The sequence below is a fragment of the Setaria viridis genome, chromosome 9 (genome assembly GCF_005286985.2).
Source record: "Setaria viridis chromosome 9, Setaria_viridis_v4.0, whole genome shotgun sequence".
NCBI classification, from domain to species: domain Eukaryota; kingdom Viridiplantae; phylum Streptophyta; class Magnoliopsida; order Poales; family Poaceae; genus Setaria; species Setaria viridis.
This window is the reverse complement of record NC_048271.2, coordinates 30,306,731-30,327,101: the sequence shown is the minus strand read 5'-3', so window position 1 is coordinate 30,327,101 and position 20,371 is coordinate 30,306,731. Positions and strand designations below refer to the sequence as shown.

Here is a 20,371-nt window from a genome sequence, read left to right as displayed (position 1 = left end):
AAGGGGAAAATAGACTCGTCAATGACAACATGGCGAGAGATGAGTCTCGACGAGTGGACAAGTCAAGGCAGCGGTACCCCTTATGAGAGGAGGGATAACCGAGGAAGACACATGCTGTGGAACAAGGAGCAAGCTTGTGGCGTGCCGTGGCTGAGAGGTTAGGGTAACAAAGACAACCGAATACATATAAGTGAGAGTACTCGGGAGGTTCGGAATAGAGGAGGCAGTAGGGAATGTCATTTTGGACGACGGAGCAGGGATGCCGGTTCAGAAGATAGGTGGCAGTGGCAAGTGCCTCGGCCCAGTATGAGGTGGCCATGGATGCGTGAATGAGCAAGGTGCGAGTCACGTTATTAAGGGTGCGGAGGACACACTCGGCTTTTCCATTTTGGGGAGAAGTATAGGGACACGAGAGGCGCAAGTGGATACCCCGAGAAGTCAAAAAAGATGTGAGAGTCTTATGGACAAACTCGGTTCCATTGTTAGCTTGGATGCTTCGAACGGGAAGACTAAACTGCGTATGAGCATAGGCGCAGAAGTCAGTGATGTGTGCGGCAACTTCAGACTTGTGAACTAGAGGAAACGTCCAACAAAAATGCGAGAAGTCATCCAAAAGGACTAGGTAGTAGTGATAACCAGAAACGCTAGCAACGAGAGAAGTCCAAACATCACAGTGAACTAACTCAAAAGGAGCAGAGCTGCGAGAGCTAGAATGTGAGAAAGGTAACCGCACATGTTTCCCTAATTGACGTGAATGACATAAAGTGTGATTGTCTTTATTACAGGCAATAGATGAAGTTTGTCTAAGTGTAGCGATGGCGGCAGGACCAGGATGACCAAGACGGAGATGCCACAAAATGGAGGAGATGGCGAGGCCGGCGTGGGGCGCTGCAAAGCTAGATGCTAGAGGCATGGTGTAAAGATCGCCAGTGCTATTGCAGCGAAGTATCACGCGTCTGGTCAGAAAATCCTTGATAGAAAAACCAAAAGCGTCAAACTCTATGGTGTAATTATTGTCCTTAGTAAACTGACAAACAGAAATCAGATTACGAATTAAAGAAGAGACAACAAGGACATTCTTAAGGCGAAAGTGGGAGATGGGGGTGGTGAGGGTGGAGTTGCCGTGGCATGTGAGGGGAAGGGTGTGACCATTACCGACAATAATGGAGGAGTACCATCTGAAGACAACATGTGGCTGGATGCACCTGAGTCAACGACCTAGCCGCCGTTCTACAGCGCCATCTAGTTCAAGGTGGCAACCAGGCCCGCCTGGTCCTAGGTTGGCGCTTAAGGGGGCGCCTGAACGGGGGCTTGGCAGCGTGAGACTACGGAGGGGGGCCAAGGAGGCCAGGGGTGCCAGCGCGCCAGCCCCCACCGCCCTGACGGCCAACCTATTGGAAACCCGAGGGGCCGTAGGAGCCAGGCCCCGGATTGAAGTAGAACCACGGGCCGGTGGGTCATGGGGGCCCGCCATCATGGAAGCCGCCACTATCATGGGGCATCTGGAAGCCGCTGCTACTATTGCTGCCGTCGCCGCCAGTCTGGAAAAATCCAGACGGCGGGCGACACCCGCCCGTACAGCTGGAGGATGAAGATGATGAAGAGTTCCCAGCAAGGAGGGTGGTGGAGTTGGAGATCTTCTCCTCATTGGTGAGGTGAAGTTCGTCCAGGGCGAGCATGTCCCGTGCCTGGGCAAAGGACAAGAAGCCAATGGTAGAGTTGGCGATGTCGTTGGCGGTTTTGGAGAAGCGCGGGTTGAGGCCGCGGAGGAGGTTTAAGACAAGCTGGGAGTCCTGAATGGGATGGCTGACGTCACGGAGGGCGTTGGCGAGGGTCTTCATGCAGCTGCAGTACTCAGTGATGGAGGAGTCACCCTGTGTCATGGAGTGGAAGTCATGGCTGAGGAAGATCGCCCGAGACTGCTTGTTGGCGAGGAAGAGGCCCTCTATGGCGAGCCAAAGATCCTTGGCAGTCTGATCATCATCGTCATGGCGAGATCGAGGATGGAGTCATCGACGGAGTTGAAGAACCAGGAGCGGACGTAGCAATCTGCTTGATCCTAGTCGGGGTCCTAGGGACAGGGCACCATCGTGTTGTCAATGTGCGACTTGAGGCCGAACTTACCGCACATGGACTTGAAGAAATACGCCCACTTGGTATAGGCAGAGGACTTCATCATCAACGTCATGGGAATGTGAGACTTGATGGAGACTGTGGCGTAGGGGTGGATGATGGGTGGTGGAGCATTGGTAAGATGCAAACCGCCACCACGGGGAGCGCCACTGCCTGCGCTAGGAGGGGGGTCGGGGGGTGGCGCAGGGGCACCACCGCTGGCGCCAGGAGGAGGCGGACCAGGAGGAGGTGACGGCACAAGGGCACCACCGCCGGCGCCAACAGGCGCGCAAGATGGCGGCACAGAGCCATCAGCAGGGGCGGTGGCATCACCGAACACAGAAGAGTTGATGGAGGAGAGGATGGCCATGGCGTGTGACAGGGAGGGGGCGCACGCGATAGGAGGTGCAGCGGAAGGGGTGGTGGTGGCACAGCAGGAGGGGCGCTGCCCTAGGGTTACGCGTGGGATAGGAGGGAGGCGCAAGGGAGAGGAGAGGAGAGGAGGCCCATGATCTAATCTCTTGATACCATGTTGAGAAGTAGATGGGAAAACACCACACACCCTAATGAGGAGGGGTGACCTCTATATATATGGCGAATATGGCTTGGAGTACAAGAAATACATCAAGTGTACAAGGAAAGTATAAATACATCCTAATATACACATATACTTCCTAATACTTCGCTATCTTCTAAACGTAGCCGGTGAACTTTGCTGGCACATCCTTGAGTATTTCGGACAAAGGGTGAGGCTCTACACCCTCAACTGGGGGCTCTACCATGTCCGCAATCAGCTGGACTGCTTCGGATATTTCCTTCAGAGCAAGTCTTGCAGCTTCCAGCTTGGCCTCCGCTCCTAAAGGGTCTTCATGGCATTAACCAAGTCGACCTCCCTGTCTTCGTGCATCTTCTTCTCCTTCTTCAGATGATGATCCAGGTTCTCATATAATGCAGTCACCTTATCATGTTGATCTGTCACCCAATAGCATGAGTTCTTCCAGTTGGTGATTTGTCCCTAGAGATCATCCTTTGACTTCTCGAGCGTTGCACAAATAATCCACAAGAGGATCAATATTGCAAGTAACATCATTACTTGAAGACCAAGGGAGAAGATCAATTAGCTTTTAGTTGCTAGTTCAAAGACTTGTTACGTCCCCTGAGATCGTCTTTTTCCTCCTCCAGCTGCTGAACGTGGTTTGAATATTCGGTGGCTTGTCCGTCATACTTCATCAGCAACCGGGAGGAGTACTCCCTCTTTTTGGCAAGCTCCTTGGCAAGGGCCTCAGCACGGAGTACTGAGTCCCCAAAGCCTTGAAGCATCTGAGATTTTTGCTGGGAGCGTCTGATGACATCCTGCACCACAAAATATGTACTCATGTCAAGGTACGAGTACTGGTTTGAAGTTATGGAGAAAGTTGGATCAAAGCATACCTTTGCATATGCACCGACGCGGTGGTATAGCTCTATCATTCTAGCTACCATATCTATGTCTAGCAGTGGGCTGTCGATCAACTGAATGTTTTCAAGATTAAGTTCTCCAGCTGTTAGTGGGTCCCTGTGTGCTTCGAAATCCATTGCACTGAGTGGAACCATGGCACAACTTGTCAACGGACCCAGCTCGGATGATGGGTCGGCCACCACAACTTCCAGCACTTCTGCTGCTTCAGTTGCTACCTCTGGCTCGGGGGCTACAAGAGTAGCCATTGTGCCAGAGGTAGTCACCTCCACAACTTCAGGCACTCGTTGCTCGGGGACTGGCACTACAATGTTAGTCAATAAAGATATTACATCCTGCATCAACGCTGCTACGAGAGATACGACACCTAGGTTGCTTATGGGCATAGGATGTTCTTCTGGCTGTGGACTTGTTGGCATTGGGGCAACATCTTGGACCGAGTGGCTACTGCCATTGGTCACGGGCTTCAGGCTAGGCCCTCCAAGTTCCACAATAGAAGATTTCCTACCTAAGATTCAGGGACATACAACAAGTCGATCACAAGCTGCAATTAGTACTCAAAAGGAGTAGCAAGACTTATTTCAAAGATCTCCTCAATTTCATGGAAGGTTGAAAGGATCGTGTGATTCCTAGAGGGAGGGTCAATGGACGGGGTCGGAACTTCCGGTACAAGGGCGGAACTTCCGACATAGTTAAAAGTACTCTACGAAATTCAAAATAAATTAGGTTTCAGCAGAAAATATTTGAATCAAAAGTTCAGCAATGAAGTATAGAGACTACTGCAGGTGATCCTTATGGTAGAAACTTCACAAGAATGTAGATCAGCACAAATCAAGTTCTAGATCAACAAGAACTTGAATAATACAATAAGCACACGAGACAAAGGATTTGTTTACCGAAGTTCACTCTCACAAAGGAAGCTACATCTCTATTGAGTAGCTCACAAAGAGCTGGGTCCTCACCAACCCTTTACCTCTGTCAATCAACTACAAAGGAGGATTGAGTCACTTACTATGAATCTTCCAAGAGGATGGGCAATACAAACTTCCTAGGTGCACCACAACAAGAGGGCACTCAAACGGGCGATGCCGAACCATCTAGAAGCAAGCTTCAAGAGTAACCAATGCGAATCGAAGACCGAAGATGCTTCAAGTGCTCTTCAGATGACCTTGGTTGACCTCTCACTCAAAGCTTGAGTCATACATCTCAAATCCTTCTCTCACCCAAGCCCTAACTCAAAACTCTCAAAGATTTAGCTCAAGGAGGGAGTGGGGATGAGTATTGAATGCTCTTGGAGGAGTTTGTCTCGGGTTAGGTCAGCAACAAATGAAGGGGGGCTGGGGGGGTATAAATACCCGAGGCCCAAAAACTAGTTGTTGCAATTCTGTTAAGTGATTGTCAGAACTTCTGATACAGTTCAAATAAAACAGCTGAGCAACCCCTACCAGAAGTTACTAGAAACTTCTGGCACCTATTATCGGAACTTCTGACATAGGGTCGGAACTTCCAATACTGTTCAGTTAAAACCCGCTGAGCACCCCCTCTCGGAAGTTTTCAAAAATTTCCGCCAGGTGTTGGAACTTCTGACCCCATGTCGGAACTTCCGACACTCACAGAAATTGTGAGAAACTAAATGGGCAAGTGTATGAGTGGTGCCTCTCGTAGGTGATTAGCATCTCAAATAAGCACTTTGACATCTTCAAGCTATCCTTCCGTATCCCCATTTATAGTGTAGTGTTCCTATACTCAAATTCAAAAATAGAAAGCATAAAAAATCTTCTTTTATGCTTCAACACCGTCCTTCAAACAAATTGGGATCCTCTCTTGCACTTTTTCATTTCTAAACATTTAAACCTTTCAATTTCTCGATAAATTAGTTCCTTAGTTATTCATGTTATCAACACCAAAAGCCACTTAGGGGGCCAAATGCACTTTCAATCTTCCCCTTTTTGGTGGTTGATGACAACACAACTCAAGCTCATAAGACAAATATATAAACATTTTGAATCCAACCATATAGATAAGCTCCCCCTTAATATGTGCATCTTTCAAGATAAAATGAAAAATGGCCTCAAATGCCATTTGTACATTTTAAGAGAGCTCCCCCTATATACTTGCATTTGTGGGGTGTAATGTGTGACATTAATATCAACGTAATGCACATGACAAGATATATCACATCAACTAAGTGGAAATAAACAATACGTCAAACCATGATCATCACATAAGCATTAAGTTCTAGATCCACACCAACATAGCAAAGCATAAATAAGTCTTACAAATTTAAAAGTCTCACTTGGCACACCACACATCACACCATATTAATGTTTTACATGTCCACAAGCCAACAAACTAAAGCTCAAAGATAAGGATAATAAGCAGCCACCACATGGTCCATGGTGAGCTCACTCTCCCTTTGGCATCAAGCTTCAAAAAGGGAAGGCCCTTCCATAGCCATCACTCATCAAGTCATCATCATCGTTGTCGTCCTCATCATCATCTTCACCCTCATCGCCCTCATCGGTAGGAGTGTGAGCAGCGGGGACATCCTCTTCTTCCTCGTCGGACTCCTCTCGCCCACCCAAGTCTTCATCATGGGAGCCCCAAAGAACATGGAGGACTGTCTAATTTCCTCCCAAGGGTTGTAGAACACCGGTGGAGGAGGATAATCCATAGGAGCACGGACGGGAGAATGTGGTATATCATTTTTAGCCATGAGCTCCTTTTGCTTCTTTTCAATCTTCAAAAGCTGCTCATTCACATGCTTCTTGTGGGCATACATCTCTTCCGCATTGTGGCGGCCCACATTGAAGCATGCAAAGAGACCTTGTGATAAGAAGTTGAAGATCCCTTCCTTCTTAGGAGCACGAGAGGGTGGAGGACCTTTAGAGCTAGATGGTCTATGAGAAGGTGAAGCTCCATGAGATGGTCCTTAAGAAGATGAAGCCCCATGAGAAGGTCCTTGTGGAGGTGGAGGATGAATACCATGAGAGCTAATCTTGCATAGTCGCTCAATGTGACCTTTCTTGGGCTTGTATACCGGATGACCCTTGTCTGTCAAGATCTCCAATTGTGTCACTACCTTGATCATAGGAAAAATATAAGGAGCATAGTGACAACTCTTCTTGGGTGAGTAAGAATAAATAATAATCTTTTCCCAAATGAAGTCAAAGACACTAAATTCACCCATACTGGGTGCATTCTTGCAAGCAGGTTCTTTGACATGTTGGAGATATTGTCTGCATCACCACCTTTAGGACAGAGAGTATAGCGAAAAAGCTAGTTGAGCAACTTGTAAAAAGGAATCATACCCTTGGTAGTACAATGCTCAATTAGCCCATAAGCACTGTCATACATGAAGGACTTCTTACCATCCTCAATGACATTCTCTATCTCATGAATCTTATATCTAGTGAGATCCTCTTCATCATAACCAAATATACTAGCAAATTCGGCATATGTTGTGGAGAGGGGCTTCCCTTGAAGAGTCCAATGCATTACCTTATTGACACGGTCAATGTAAAGATTGGCATAGAATTGAGCAATGACTTCTTCATTCGAATCACAATTGAACTTCATGAGTTGAACAAGATTTTTGTCCCTACATGCTTCCCAAACTTGCTCAATGACCGACAACTCAATAGCATTAAAGTATGGCTAATGAATAGACTTCATCTTAGTAGTAGGATGGCTTTTGCAAAAGATCACTAACTCATACCAATCAGCATGAAAACGCAGCAAAAAACGAACATCCCTACAGAACTCCTTTTGATATTGGAAGGGCCTATCATACCGGAGAGCTCTTATATCATGCTTGTCCTTTTGATAATCCACAATTCGAACTCCATTATATCCTGGCCTCTCTTCTCGAATGGGTTTGGACATGTGAAGGATCACTTGTTCAAGAAAGTCCAAAGTGATCATCTCATTTTCATCCATATGAGCACACGGAGCGGATGCATTCTTCATGCGAGGTCGACCACCTTGACTAGGACCTCCAGCTGGAATAGGCCTCCCCCTGCCTTGAGCATGTTGGGGAACCTTGGGGACTGCCTTTTCCTCTTCCATTGGGCAATAGGCATTTGATCTTCCGATTCGGTAGATGAGTTAGATTTCAATCTCCGGTGTCTCCTCATGATGTTTGCCTTTCTTGTCACGACCCATCTGACATGATTTACAAAAGGATTAGGATGGAGTCAAGAGATGATACATGAATCAAAACATAAACATTAGGCACTTGCCGGAACTTTCGACTCGGGGTCGGAACATCTGACAGAGGCCGAGTTCATCCAAGAGTTCATGGAACCAGAGATTTTGCCCACCAATTTTGACAAGATCATAGGCAAGAGTTCTAAGACATATCTAGAGTCTACCTGATGGGTCCATAGACCTTGAGTCCCCAACGGGACTTCCTTCCCACAACACTTGGCCCAACGAAGGGCACAACAATAATGTGTACCTAGGCCGGCCCAGCTACGCGAAGCTAGGCCGAGACCATGATACAGCTACCAGACGGCTCCTCCGACTAGGAAGCCTAGTTGGTGCCCTGACCAGAAGGAGCCAATCGGGGGTAGGCCACAGTTCGACCCCGACTGAGTTCTCCTGACTGAGCTCTCCCGACCGGGTACACCCAACTGAGTTGTAGGGATACGAGGTAGGCTACGCTAGCGCAAAATAAAATTTTTTCTACCGCGTAAACTAGGAAAACTGTCGTATATGGATCACGGGATTACCACTCGACGCACTGGTGCGGAAGATGTAGAATCGCGTCGGGGCAGCGAAGTCGATCAGCGTAGTCGAACACGTAGTCGATCACGTCGACATCGAGCAGCTCCTCAACAGCTCGTCCACGTGCAGCAAGGTCATCCTCGTGCCGCAGCTCGTCGGCGGCTCGTTGTGGCTCGTCTAAGTGCTGCAGGTGCAACACCTCCAAGGTATCCACACGTGCAGGGAGGAAGCGTCTCAAGCCGGACTGCTAGGTCTGTGAGTTGCAATAGGGCGAGGGCGTGGGAGGCGCGGCAGATGTGTTTTCAGCCAAAAGCATCAAACCCTAGGGCGCCCCACCCCTCTATTTATAGAGGTTCCTTATGGGCCTCTGGGTCCGAGGCCCATTAGTATTTCTAAACCAAATCCAACTCGGATCATATCCGAATTGGGCTTGCAGCCCCTTAAGTGTGTGACCCTATGGGTTCGGATACGTATAGACATGGCCTGAGTACTCCTACTCGGCCCGATAGTCGGTAGCGGCCTCTAGCAAGACGTGCCAACTCCTATACGCACACAAAGATCATATCAGATGAACCGTCACGACATCACGTACTTGCTACTCCCTTTTCCTCATGATATTTGGTCTAGCTCCAAGCCGACCGCTCTTTCTCGATCCTGTGTGGGCCTAGGGAGAAAGTGGGATGGATAACGAGGAAGCACCCGTGTCAGCTGACTGTATGCATAACCGTACCGTGCCACGCCCTGCGCACACCTGTACAGTACCGCCGTAAACCTACTCGCTACGATGGAGTGGCCTGATGAGGAGAACAGGGACCGAGGATGGAGGCCATATCATACTAGATGACATGGGCTTCAACAAGGTTAGGCAGCGCCCGTACTCTCACTGTCTTATCCTTTCTGACCTGTAAGGCTGTTCCCTTGTACTATAAAAGGGGATGGACCCTCCACCTCTACGACTTACGCACTCTTACATTCTTACACTCTTACGCTTTCACACTCTCCACACTTAGCGCACATCTGAGCTCCTACCACTCTCTTCCATTGAGATGAGAACAAGGCCAGGACTTAGGCACCCCCTCTCATCCTCCTCTCTTTTGTACCCCCACTGCAAACTTTAAGCACCTGGGCTCAGGAATAAAGTCCACCGACTGATCCCGGCTGAACGTAGGGTGCGTTGCCTAAACCAGTATACATCCTGTGTCATTGTGTGCTAGGCCATATCTGATCTAACGCACAGCAAAACTGCAAATATTTACTTGTCGGCCAGATTTCGCACCGACAGTTGGCGCCGTCCGAGGGGAGGACATCGTGCATTCGCATTTTTGTAGGTCATCGGATGGCCTACCTTCGCACTACTTTCAGTATGATGAGCTCGAGCAACACGATTCACTTCGGCTCGCTGGAGTTTCCTGCACCCACACTTGGTGGGATGTGGGTTCCGCCACCTTCGCGCCATCCCAGACCTTCCGCTTCGGAAGTCTAGACTTCGTTGCCGATCAGCTCGGCGTACTCCACCTCCGCAAGGAGGCGGTCACCCCGGCGTCCCGGGAAGGAGCCCCTCCATTGACCATGAGCCGCTTGACGATCTCAACATTGAGGTGCTCGCGCTCCACATCGAGTCCATGTTGGGCTCAAACCCCACGGTGAGTGATGTGGACACTATCATGTACTCACTGATCAACACTTTCTGCCAGCTCTCTGGAGGGACCCCGTTGTCTCCGTTGCACTTGCCACGTTGCTGGTTCCCCTATGGTCTCACGTCCCCTGCGGATGTGTACGCACGAGGGCTCTAGAGGGTCATGACGTCGCCCCCTCACCCATGTGAGTTCATGGGAATGGCGGATTGTGCTCCCGCATCCTTCCACGACCTCTGCGACAAGGAGAAAGAGAGCGACGGCTCCAACATTAGTGACAACATGGTGTCCAACCATCCTCTGTTCCGGCAATGGGCCATGGCGGATGCCCCGGGACAGCCACTGGAGGTGGTGGAGTCTCAGAGGGCTCACACCCTACTGGACCACCACGCAGAGGCCCAGTCGCAGGCGTAAGCGCACAACGACAAACCGTGTCAATGGCGGCAGGCCTAGCACCCACCCGCGCCGGTGCGCCCAGCTCGTGCTCTGAGCCGCACATGCGCAACCCGGCGAGCGGCGCGCCCGCCAGGTCCAATAGAACATCCTAGCTGGGGGGGATGAGCCCCCCACAGTTTGCTCGGGCTAGCCAGAACAGCACCGCCACAACGATGCTTCTGTGCAGCCTCCCCGAGCCTACCAACCCGCAGGAGCAGGCAATCCACCGGAACCTTCGGGCGCTGGTAGAGACCGCCGCCATCCAGCAGGCAGAGAGCTTCATATCACAATAGTAGCACGCGGCCTCTTGCCCGACTGGGGCATTAGGGCCGCACCAGCTGAATCACTCCGACCAGTCGCCCCCGCAGCCGCATCATGCAGGGCGGAGTGCCACAGCCATGCCGTAGCCCGGTTCGGCACCAGCTCCACATTGCCAGCACATGTGTTAGTAGCTTGGACTGAACTATGATGCACGTAGTGTCATCCATGCGCGGTGCCTGCCTCGGCACGACGCCGATGTCCACCAAATGGCGGCAAGCGTGGGTGGCGCGGGCCACGACTGGTCCGATGAGGAACACGAGGAGGTGCACCCTATGGTTGGAAAACTTCTGGCTCGCCTGTCGAGCCAGCGACGCAGATGATGATTACTTCATCATCCAGTACATCCCCATCTGTGTAGGGGAGTTCATTCAAGCTTGGCTCAAATTCCTTTTGCCCAATAGCATCCGCGACTAGACGGACCTCAAGAAGGTGTTCATAGGGAACTTCCAGGGGACCTACATCCGCCTTGGGAACTCCTGGGACCTCAAGAGTTGCAAACAGGAGCCCAACGAGTCCCTGCAGGATTACATCCGTAGGTTCTCGAGGCAATGCAACTCCCTCCCTGAAATCATCGACACAGATGTTGTCAGCGCGTTCCTCTCCGGGATGACCTGCAAATCCTTGGTCCACAAGCTCGACTGCGTCAAGCCCCAAACCACCCACGACCTACTTGACATCGCCACAAACTATGACTCCGATGAGGAGGCGGTCCGGGCGGTCTTCAGCGGCGGTCGGGACAAGGGCAAGGCCAAGCGTGAAGTCTAGGATGAGGGCCCTCCAAACAGAGGGGCAAAAAGAACAAGAAGGACTGGCGCCGACCGACCAACCTGACGTTGGTCGCCGCGACCGACCGTCAGGGCAAGCAGCCCCAGCAGGGATAGGATGACAACTTCTATTTAAGGTCTAACTTGAGGTTAGATAAAGAATGGTGAGATAACAGGTTGCAAAGTTGAGGAAAAACATGAATTCCAGGACTTAGGTCATTTGTAGGGTTTTGTTGTACTCTTGATTTGATTCTTGTTTTTGACCTTGTCCCACTTCAAATTAGCCAAAGTGTTATTAATAAAAGTTTTTTGAAATTAAAAGCTTTACAACTCTTATTTCGGCAAAAAATTAAGTTGGTAAATAGAAACTTAAGTTTTCTATTTAACTCCAAGAAGAGCTTTTTAGGGGCAATTTGGACCTTTCACCACCTCTACTTAGTGACTAATGACTGGCTCAAGTTCAACTATACCTAATTAAGGTAGAGTTGTTATAGGTACCCGCTCATCATCGACCCGATCATCAACAAAAAGCGCCTCACCCGGGTGCTCATGGTCGGGGGCAGCGGCCTCAACATCCTGTATGTTGGGACCTTGGATGCCATGTGTTGGAGGTATGCCCTAGAGGCAATGATAGAGATGATGATATTCCATTGTATCCATGTTTTATATTGTGTTCCTTGAATATCCATTAAAGACTTCTTGAATTGATTTCCAATTATGTGAATTGTGTGTGAAACTCTTTACTTGTATGGTTATTCTAAAAGTTGTCCCTAGTCGGAGTTCATGTGAGGACACACATAAATATTAGACTAGCACATGTATTAGTTGATGACTATATTTCACAAGTCATGGACATGGAGATGTCAAACTAATAATGTGGGCACGTGTAGAGACATGTGCTAGGACTGACCCAATGCGAATTACATAGTTCTCTTTTTTACACAACGTGTACGCTTTGTCCTTAGACTTGAGATTGTCGCATGTTCTCAAGATGTGGATCAACTTATTTAGGGGCTATCAAACGCTACACCATAACTGGGTAGTTATAAAGGTAGCTTTCGGGTTTGTCAAGAAGCATGCTGTGAGGCATGGTCAGTCAAGATGGAATTTGCCCCTCTCTATTTGAGAGAGATATCTCTGGGCCCCTCGAGTGATCGGATCCAGAAATGCATGGCCATGCTACGTGAGGTTAAGAGTTAACCTAGAAAGGGATTCCGAATCACAGCATCGAGAAAGAGTGGTCGACTTGGAGCTAGACCAAATATCGTAAGGCAAAGGGAATAGCATGTATGTGATATTATGATGGTTCGTCTGATATGATCTTCGTGTGCCTATTGGAGTTAGCATGTCTTGCTAGAGGCCGCTACTAATTATTGGCCGAGTAGGAGTACTCAGGCCATGTCTATACGTATATGAACCTATAGGGTCACACACTTAAAGGGCTGAAGCCCAATTCGGATATGATCTGAATTGGACAAGGTTTAGGAGTACTAATGGGCCTCGGACCCAGAGGCCCATAGGAACCCCTATATATTGAGGGGTGGGGGGGCGCCCTAGGATTTAACCCTTTTGGCCAAACCACAGGCGCGCCCCCTCCCACGCCCTCACCTTTGCTGCAACTCGCGGACCTAGCAGTCCGGCTTGCGACGCTTTCTTCCCGCACATGTGGATACCTTGGAGGTGTTTCATCTGCAGCACTTGGACGAGGCACCTCCGACGAGGAACCTGATGAGCCGACGAGGAACCTGACGAGTCGGCGCACAAGGAGGACACCGCTGCACATGGATGAGCTGCTGAGGAGCTGCTCGACGTCGACATGTGATCGACTACACTACCCCGATGTGCTTCATCAACTTCCGCATCTGCGCATCTAGTGGTAATCCTGTGATCCATATACGGCAGATTTCTTGGTTTACGTGGTAGAAAAATTTTGTTTTGCGCTAGTGTAGCCGACCTTGTATCCCAACACCATGCGCATCCCCCGGTCCGAGCTTCGACCGGTGAGCGCGCCCTTCCATGGTGTGATCCCAGGGATGCAGGCGTACCCGCTCGGGCAGATCGATCTATCCGTCATGTTTGGCGACCACGCCAACTTCCGCATGAGGATCCTGACCTTCGAGGTGGTGGACTTCCTAGGGTCCTACCATGCCATCCTGGGGCGACCGTGCTACGCCAAGTTCATGGCAGTCCCCAACTACACCTACCTCAAGCTGAAGATGCCGGACCTCACAACACCATCATAGTGGGTAGCACCTTCTCGCGCACCTATGCGTGTGATCGCGAGAACTTCGAGCTCGCCACCGGCCTTGCCAACTCCGCCGAAGTCCCAAAGGTCGGAATGGAGGTGGCACCAACAATGCCCGACTACAATGAGTCGACCGCCATGAGTGCTTTTAGTCCAATCGAGGAGACCAAGGTGGTGGAGATTGACCCCAGCAACCCAACCAAGGCGGTGTGGATCGAGACCAAGCATTCGGCCAAATAGGAAAGCAAGCTCGTCAACTTTCTACGTGCCAACCGGGACGTCTTCGCATGGAAGGCAGCTGACATGCCAAAGATCCTGAGGGAGGTTGCCGAGCACGCACTACGCATCACCCCGGGCTCGAAGCCCCCCAAGCAATGTCTGCGCCGCTTCGACAACGAGAGGTGTAGGGCTATAGGCGAGGAGATCGCTAAACTCCTGGCGGCCGGTTTTATCAAGGAGGTGTACCACTCCGACTGGCTTGCCAACCCAGTTCTTGTAAAAAAGAAAATGGGAAATGGAGAATGTGTGTTGACTATACTAGCCTTAACAAGGCGTGTCCTAAGGATCATTTTCCTTTTCCATGCATAGATCAGATAGTTGACTCCACCTCAGGGTGCGAAATCCTCTCCTTTCTGGATGCCTACTCAGGCTATCATCAAATCACGATGAAAGAGTCCGACTAGGTCGCGACCTCCTTCATCACCCCATATGGCTTGTACTACTATGTGGCCATGCAATTTGGTCTGAAGAACGCTGGTGCCACCTACTAGCGGGGGATGCAACGGTGCTTCACCGACCAGATCGACCCGCCCAACCAACCCGACCAGGTCGAGCGGCTGAAGGACACTATTGCCGTCTACGTCAACGACATAATGGTAAAGATGGCTCAAGCAGGCGACCTGATCATGAACCTCGCCGCAACATTCGTGAACCTTCGAAGGTTCAGGATCAAATTGAATCTCGAGAAATGCATTTTTGGGGTTCCGAAGGGGAAGCTGCTCAGATACATTGTGTCCGAGTGTGGCATCGAAGCCAACCCCGAAAAAATCATGGCCATCACGAACATGGGTCCCATACACAATGTCAAGGGCGTACAAAGGCTCACTGGCTGCTTGGCCACTCTGAGTTGGTTCATCTCCCGACTTGGCAAGAAAGGGATGCCGCTCTACATACTCCTCAAGAAGTCGGACATATTTGTCTTGACAGAAGAGGCACAGAAGGCGTTAGAGAGCCTCAAATCTTTGTTGACTTCAGCCCCAGTCCTTGTCACTCCCGAGTGAGAGGAACCTCTCCTCATCTACATTGTGGCAAGTGACCATGTCGTTAGCGCCGTTCTCGTCGTTGAGAGGGAGGATCCTGGACACACGCTGAAGGTTCAGCGGCCGGTGTACTTCGTCCGTGAGGTACTCACCGATGCTAAGGTGGGCTACCCCCAGGTCCAGAAGCTTCTGTACGCTGTGCTGATGGCAGACCAGTAGTTGCTTCACTACTTCACTGAGCACGAGGTGCCGGTCATCAGCTCATACCCACTGGGCAAGATTGTTCGCAACCGCGACACCGCGGGTCAGATCTTCCAAGTGGGATCTCGAGCTCATGGGGCACAACATCAAGTATGCCTCCCGCACCGTGAATAAGTCTCAGGCCCTGGCCAACTTCGTCGCCGAGTGGACGGAGGTCCAGACACCGACCCCAGACATCATGGGACCCGGTGCGGGGGTGGAGTGGTCCTGATCTCTCCAGAGGGAAACAGGCTCTGCTACACAATCTGCCTCCACTTCAAGGCCTCGAACAAATATCGCAGAATATGAAGCCCTCGTCAATAGGCTACGTATCGCCATTGGGTGTCCGCAGCGACTTGGAACTAGTGGTCGACCAATTCATGCAGGAGTTCTCCTACAAAAGTCCACTCATGGCAGCATACTGCCAAGAGGTGCACAAACTAGAGGGCAAGTTCTGAGGGATGGAGCTACATCATGTCCCGCGAAAGGACAACGCCGCCCCCAAATCCCTAGCGAAAGTGGCGGCCAAATGGGATCCACCCCCGGATAGAGTCTTCATCAACGACCTCCATGAGCTGTCTGCCTACGTCCGCGATTATCCGACCCACATGCAAGCTGGCCTCGATTGGTCGCTCAGGGGCTCTAGCACTTCGGTTTTGCCCCACTCCGACCAAGCACTCGGTGGCTTCGACCTTGATGCTGTAGTGATAGTGCTTGACCCGACCGACTGGAGAGCGCCGCTGCTTGCCTACATCCTCGAAGAAGTCCTCCCGCCGGAAAGGACTGAGACACGACGAATCGCTCGACGCGCCAAAACATTCATTGCCATTGGCGATGAAATCTACAAACAAAGTCCATCGGGGATACTCATGAAGTGCATCCCAACCGACCAGGGGAAACAACTTCTCCTCGTAGTCCATGCCGGAATCTGTGGACATCACATGGCCCCACGTTCACTTGTCAGGAAAGCCTTCTGTCAAGGCTTCTACTGGCTCACAGTGCTACGTGACGTAGAGGAGGTGGTCCGCAGGTGCGAGGGGTGCCAGTTCTACGCTCGGCAGACTCACCTGCTAGCGCAGGAACTCGAGACCATCCCCATCACCTGGACATTCGTGATCTGGGGCCTCAACAGGGTCAGACCCCTCAAAAAGGCCCCAGGTGGTCACACCCACCTACTCGTGGTGATGGACAAGTTCACAAAGTGGATCGAGGTGAAGCCCATCACCAACATCCACTCACAAGAGGCGGTCGAGTTCTTCCTTGACATCATCTACCGGTTCGTCATCCCTAACTATATTATCGCAGACAATGGAACAAACTTCACCGGCAAGAAGTTCTTGGACTTCTGTGATGGTTACGACATTAGGGTCGATTGGGGCTCGGTTGGACACCCGCAGATGAATGGTCAGGTCGAGCAGGCCAATGATGGTCCTCCAATGGCTCATGCCATGCATCTTCGACCGGTTCAAGAAACACGTCGGACGATGGGTCGCAGAGCTCCTAGCCATCCTCTGGAGCCTAAGGATGACCCCAAACCAGTCGATAGAGTTCACCCCCTCCTTCCTGGTGTACGAAGCTGAGGCGGTATTGCCATCCGACCTCAACTACGGTGCTCCAAGGGTAAAGGCGATCGACCCCAACCGAGCTGCGGAGGCTCAACAGGACGTGGTCGACCTACTCGAGGAGGCGTGCGAGACGGCGCTCATCTACTCTGCCCGTTACCAGCAAACCCTTCGCAGGTACCACGAGAGGAAGATTCGGTTAAGAACCCTCGAGGTCGGCGACCTCGTGCTCTGGAGGACCCAAACAACCAAGGACAAGCACAAGCTTTCTCCACCATGGGAAGGACTGTACACGGTGGCCGAGGTGATCCAACTGGGTGCCTACCGACTGAAGGACGACGATGGCAACATCCTCACCAACACTTGGAACATTGAGCAGTTACGTCGTTTCTTTCCTTAACTCGGTCCATTACTAGTCCTTTTCCATTCAAAACTTGCTCCTACAGCACCCCAGCCTGAGCACTCTCAGCCTGGGTCGCTCAGGGGCTCCACAAGGGTGTGGCACCACCCCCTCTTTACTTTTTGCGTAATCATGCGCCTTGCCCAAACGAAAGGGTGCACCCGAATGAAAGGGCACCCCATCCTCTAATTCACTCTAAAAGCAACTCATGCTCTACCTTGAGGACCGATCAGACCCTACCATGACTACGATTACGAGCAGCTGAGCCTAACGGGTTGTGCCCAGGTTCTTAAGGTTGTAGCCTACAGTCAACTGGCAGGTCTGAAAGGAAAAGGGCGAAAAGCAGAAATTTCTTAAGGGTGAAAACGAGGAAGGGTAGGACAAGCTCCCCATCACAATCACAAATGAACTTAAATTGTTCACTCGGGAGCTCACAGTCCCCCGCAAACTTCTTTCATACACAAAGAAACTATCTGCCCCTATTCTACCGATCCTCCTCGGCCGGGTCGGTTGGCGGCACAACTGACAAGGATGAGGGCTTTCCAGTCGCATTCGGGTCGACCTTTGGGTGGGTCTCCGTCGGGAAAACACCCGGCTCTGTCTCGGCCTGCACCACTGCATCAGGATCGGTGGCACCCTCCCAACTCACGCGTTTAGCTATTCACAAGCGGCGAGCCTCCATGACCCACGTCACGATCACGTGCGCGGCGATTGTTCGCGTGCCCGGGGCCAAGCTCTGACCCAGCGCCCGAATCTCCTCAAAGCTCCTTTCGCCAGCGTACCCTCTGTAGATCACCTCGAAGTCCAGGTTGGGGTAATGGGTCACCACCGACGTCAGCACCCCCGACGCCCCGTGGAACACACCGTCGGAGATAAGCATTTGGACCATGTCTGGGACCTCCGCAAGCTGGATGGCAGGCCTACTGGTACTCAGGCCCAACCCGAGCACCTCAGTGACTACCACCTGCGCCACATCGCGGAGTTGGTTGAGCTCATCAGCGTGGGTGGACTGTTCTTCCAGGGATCGGGCCAACACCTCCACGTTCCGATTGACCGTCGCCTGGGTCGTCCTCAACTCCCCCTCCAGAACTGCACAAGAGACCATTTCAGCGAAAGGCAAAAATGGGCACGACCCCGGCTAAACTCTTGAGTTGACGGGACTTACTCTCCGTTGTAGCAACGACCGTGATGCAGCCCTCCTCCGACCGCTGCAGCTCTTGCCACAGAAGGACGTTCCTCTCACCTAGCTCTTGAGTGGTGCTCTCAAGGATGGTTTGCCCCTCTTCCAGCTGGGTCACCCTACAAGGAGCCGCTACCACTGCCTCCGCCAGGCGACTCTCCAACGTGGAAAGCTCCCACTCGGCAGCAATCGCATGCTCCTCCATAGCGGCTGCACATGCCTCTTGGTCCTGGGACTCGCGACTAGCCGTCTCCAGCTCGCGAGCAAGATCACCGACCTGCCGCAATGCCACCACGTCCTGTTCCTGACGACCGTGCTCCTCCCGGAGGAACCCGGACTTACTGGCTGCTATCATCTCCAAGCACTGCAAAATAAGGGCAGGCGTGCTAAGGCAACTGGCCAAATGACAAAAGACCAGGGATGAAGTCAGGATTGTAGAAAGTTTAGCTCTCTGATACAGGGCAGGTCGTCGGACATGGCCTGGTTGGCAAGGTCAACTTCCTCCAAGGCCTCCTTCAACTTCGCCACTATCGGTGTTTTAGACCGGCAACCCGCCTAGGGGGTGCCCTAGGTGGTCTTTTGTGCGGTGGGTGTCATCAAGAGTGAACGAGTTGATGGTGACGCAAGGGACACGATTTAGACAGGTTCGGACCGCTAGATCGCGTAATACCCTATGTCCTGTGTGTAGATTGTATTGATCTTGTTCTTCGTTCTCTATTGTTCATTTTTTGGAGGAGGTCCCTGCCACCCTTATATAGTCGGGAGAGCAGGGTTACATGGCAGATTGTATGAGTCCTAGTCGAGTACGTTTACAGAGTCCAACTCTAACTCGGTAGAGTAGTTTCCTTTTGACCTGACTAGTCTTCGGGGAGTCCATGAAGTCTACGCGCCCTGCGGGGTAGTCTTCATGTCCGAGTAGGTTTTAGGTATGTTCCCTTGAGTAGGTCCGTACAAGATGCTGCTCAAGTTTCTCCTTGTGTGCCTTGAGTACTTCTCGATGCGGCTAAACTTCGAGTACTATTGCTGTTGCATGACTGGAAGGTACTCTTAGCAGTCCCTGATGTTTGCTTCGAGTAGTTTTTGCCTTGAAACTTTTTACATGGTAGTGCGATGATAATCACACTCCATATGGAGTAGCCCCCGAGCCTTAGGTTGAATCGAAGAATCAGGCTGAGGGTCAAACCTATAATTTCACTTTGACTTATTTTAGTCTTTAGAAAAAGAAAACTTTATCCAATCGAGTACGGTATACACAGCCCCCGAGCACTTGGACAACTACTTGAAGTCGGTGAAGGGATCAACTTTTTGGTCAGAGTAACCGTGGGACATTATGGTGGTAAATTTGAGTCATATCTGACCGTTGCTTAATTAACGGGTGGAATCCGGAGATGTTGCTGACATAATAGGAGGCCCAATGCTAATTATTGGCATGATTGTTTCAACAGATATGTAATTTGCACCCCTTTTTGCAACCCTAGCGCCGCTGCTCCTGCTTGTGCCACCGGTGCCATTGTTTCCCTCGCCCGATCTTTAGGAGAGAAATTGTTGCGGCCTTTTTGTCCCCCCTTTTTCCTCAAGATTAGTTGATGTGTGTCAAGAAGATGGGCAAGAAACTTGAGAAGATCCAGGGGGAGGTCGTGGCTACCAGCAAGTTGAGATCCAGATCCAAGAAAGGCAAGGAGCTCGAGTTGCCAGCACCCAAGTGTGGCTTGACGAACCAAACTGTGCCACTGCCTCCTAGGATCACCTGGTAGCTTTCTGTGATAAAGGCGTCGGCGGTTCAGGCCTTGGTTGATGCAAAGCTTCTTCAGCCAAGGGTTGATCTTGAGTGGAGGCCCGCATATGGGAATGCATGGCAATTCGAAGAGCACCCCAAGGAGATGGTGATGCTGGCTCATTTTGTCAAAAGAGGACTGGCGGTGCCTACTTCTAACTTCTTTAGAGGTATTCTTGGGTACTATAGTCTTTAGTTAGTCCACTTGAACCCGAATGGAGTGCTGCATATGGCTATCTTTGTACACTTGTGTGAAGTGTA

General features: G+C 51.0%; 1 protein-coding gene across 1 annotated transcript; it reads left to right on the top strand.

Moving 5' to 3' along the window:
* The first annotated feature begins 13,420 nt into the window (after positions 1-13,420).
* On the top strand, positions 13,421-13,935 carry LOC117835516 (uncharacterized). The gene is made up of 2 exons (XM_034714868.1): positions 13,421-13,636; positions 13,735-13,935. The coding sequence occupies exons 1-2, from the start codon at positions 13,421-13,423 to the stop codon at positions 13,933-13,935; spliced, it is 417 nt and encodes a 138-aa protein (XP_034570759.1).
* The last annotated feature ends 6,436 nt before the right edge of the window (positions 13,936-20,371 follow it).

Bases quoted from the DNA above. Each gene is read 5' to 3' on its own strand.
- LOC117835516 (XM_034714868.1), top strand. From the start codon at position 13,421: ATGCGCATCCCCCGGTCCGAGCTTCGACCGGTGAGCGCGCCCTTCCAT. The intron at 13,637-13,734 runs GTCCCCAACTAC...TGTGATCGCGAG, and splicing joins GCTACGCCAAGTTCATGGCA to AACTTCGAGCTCGCCACCGG.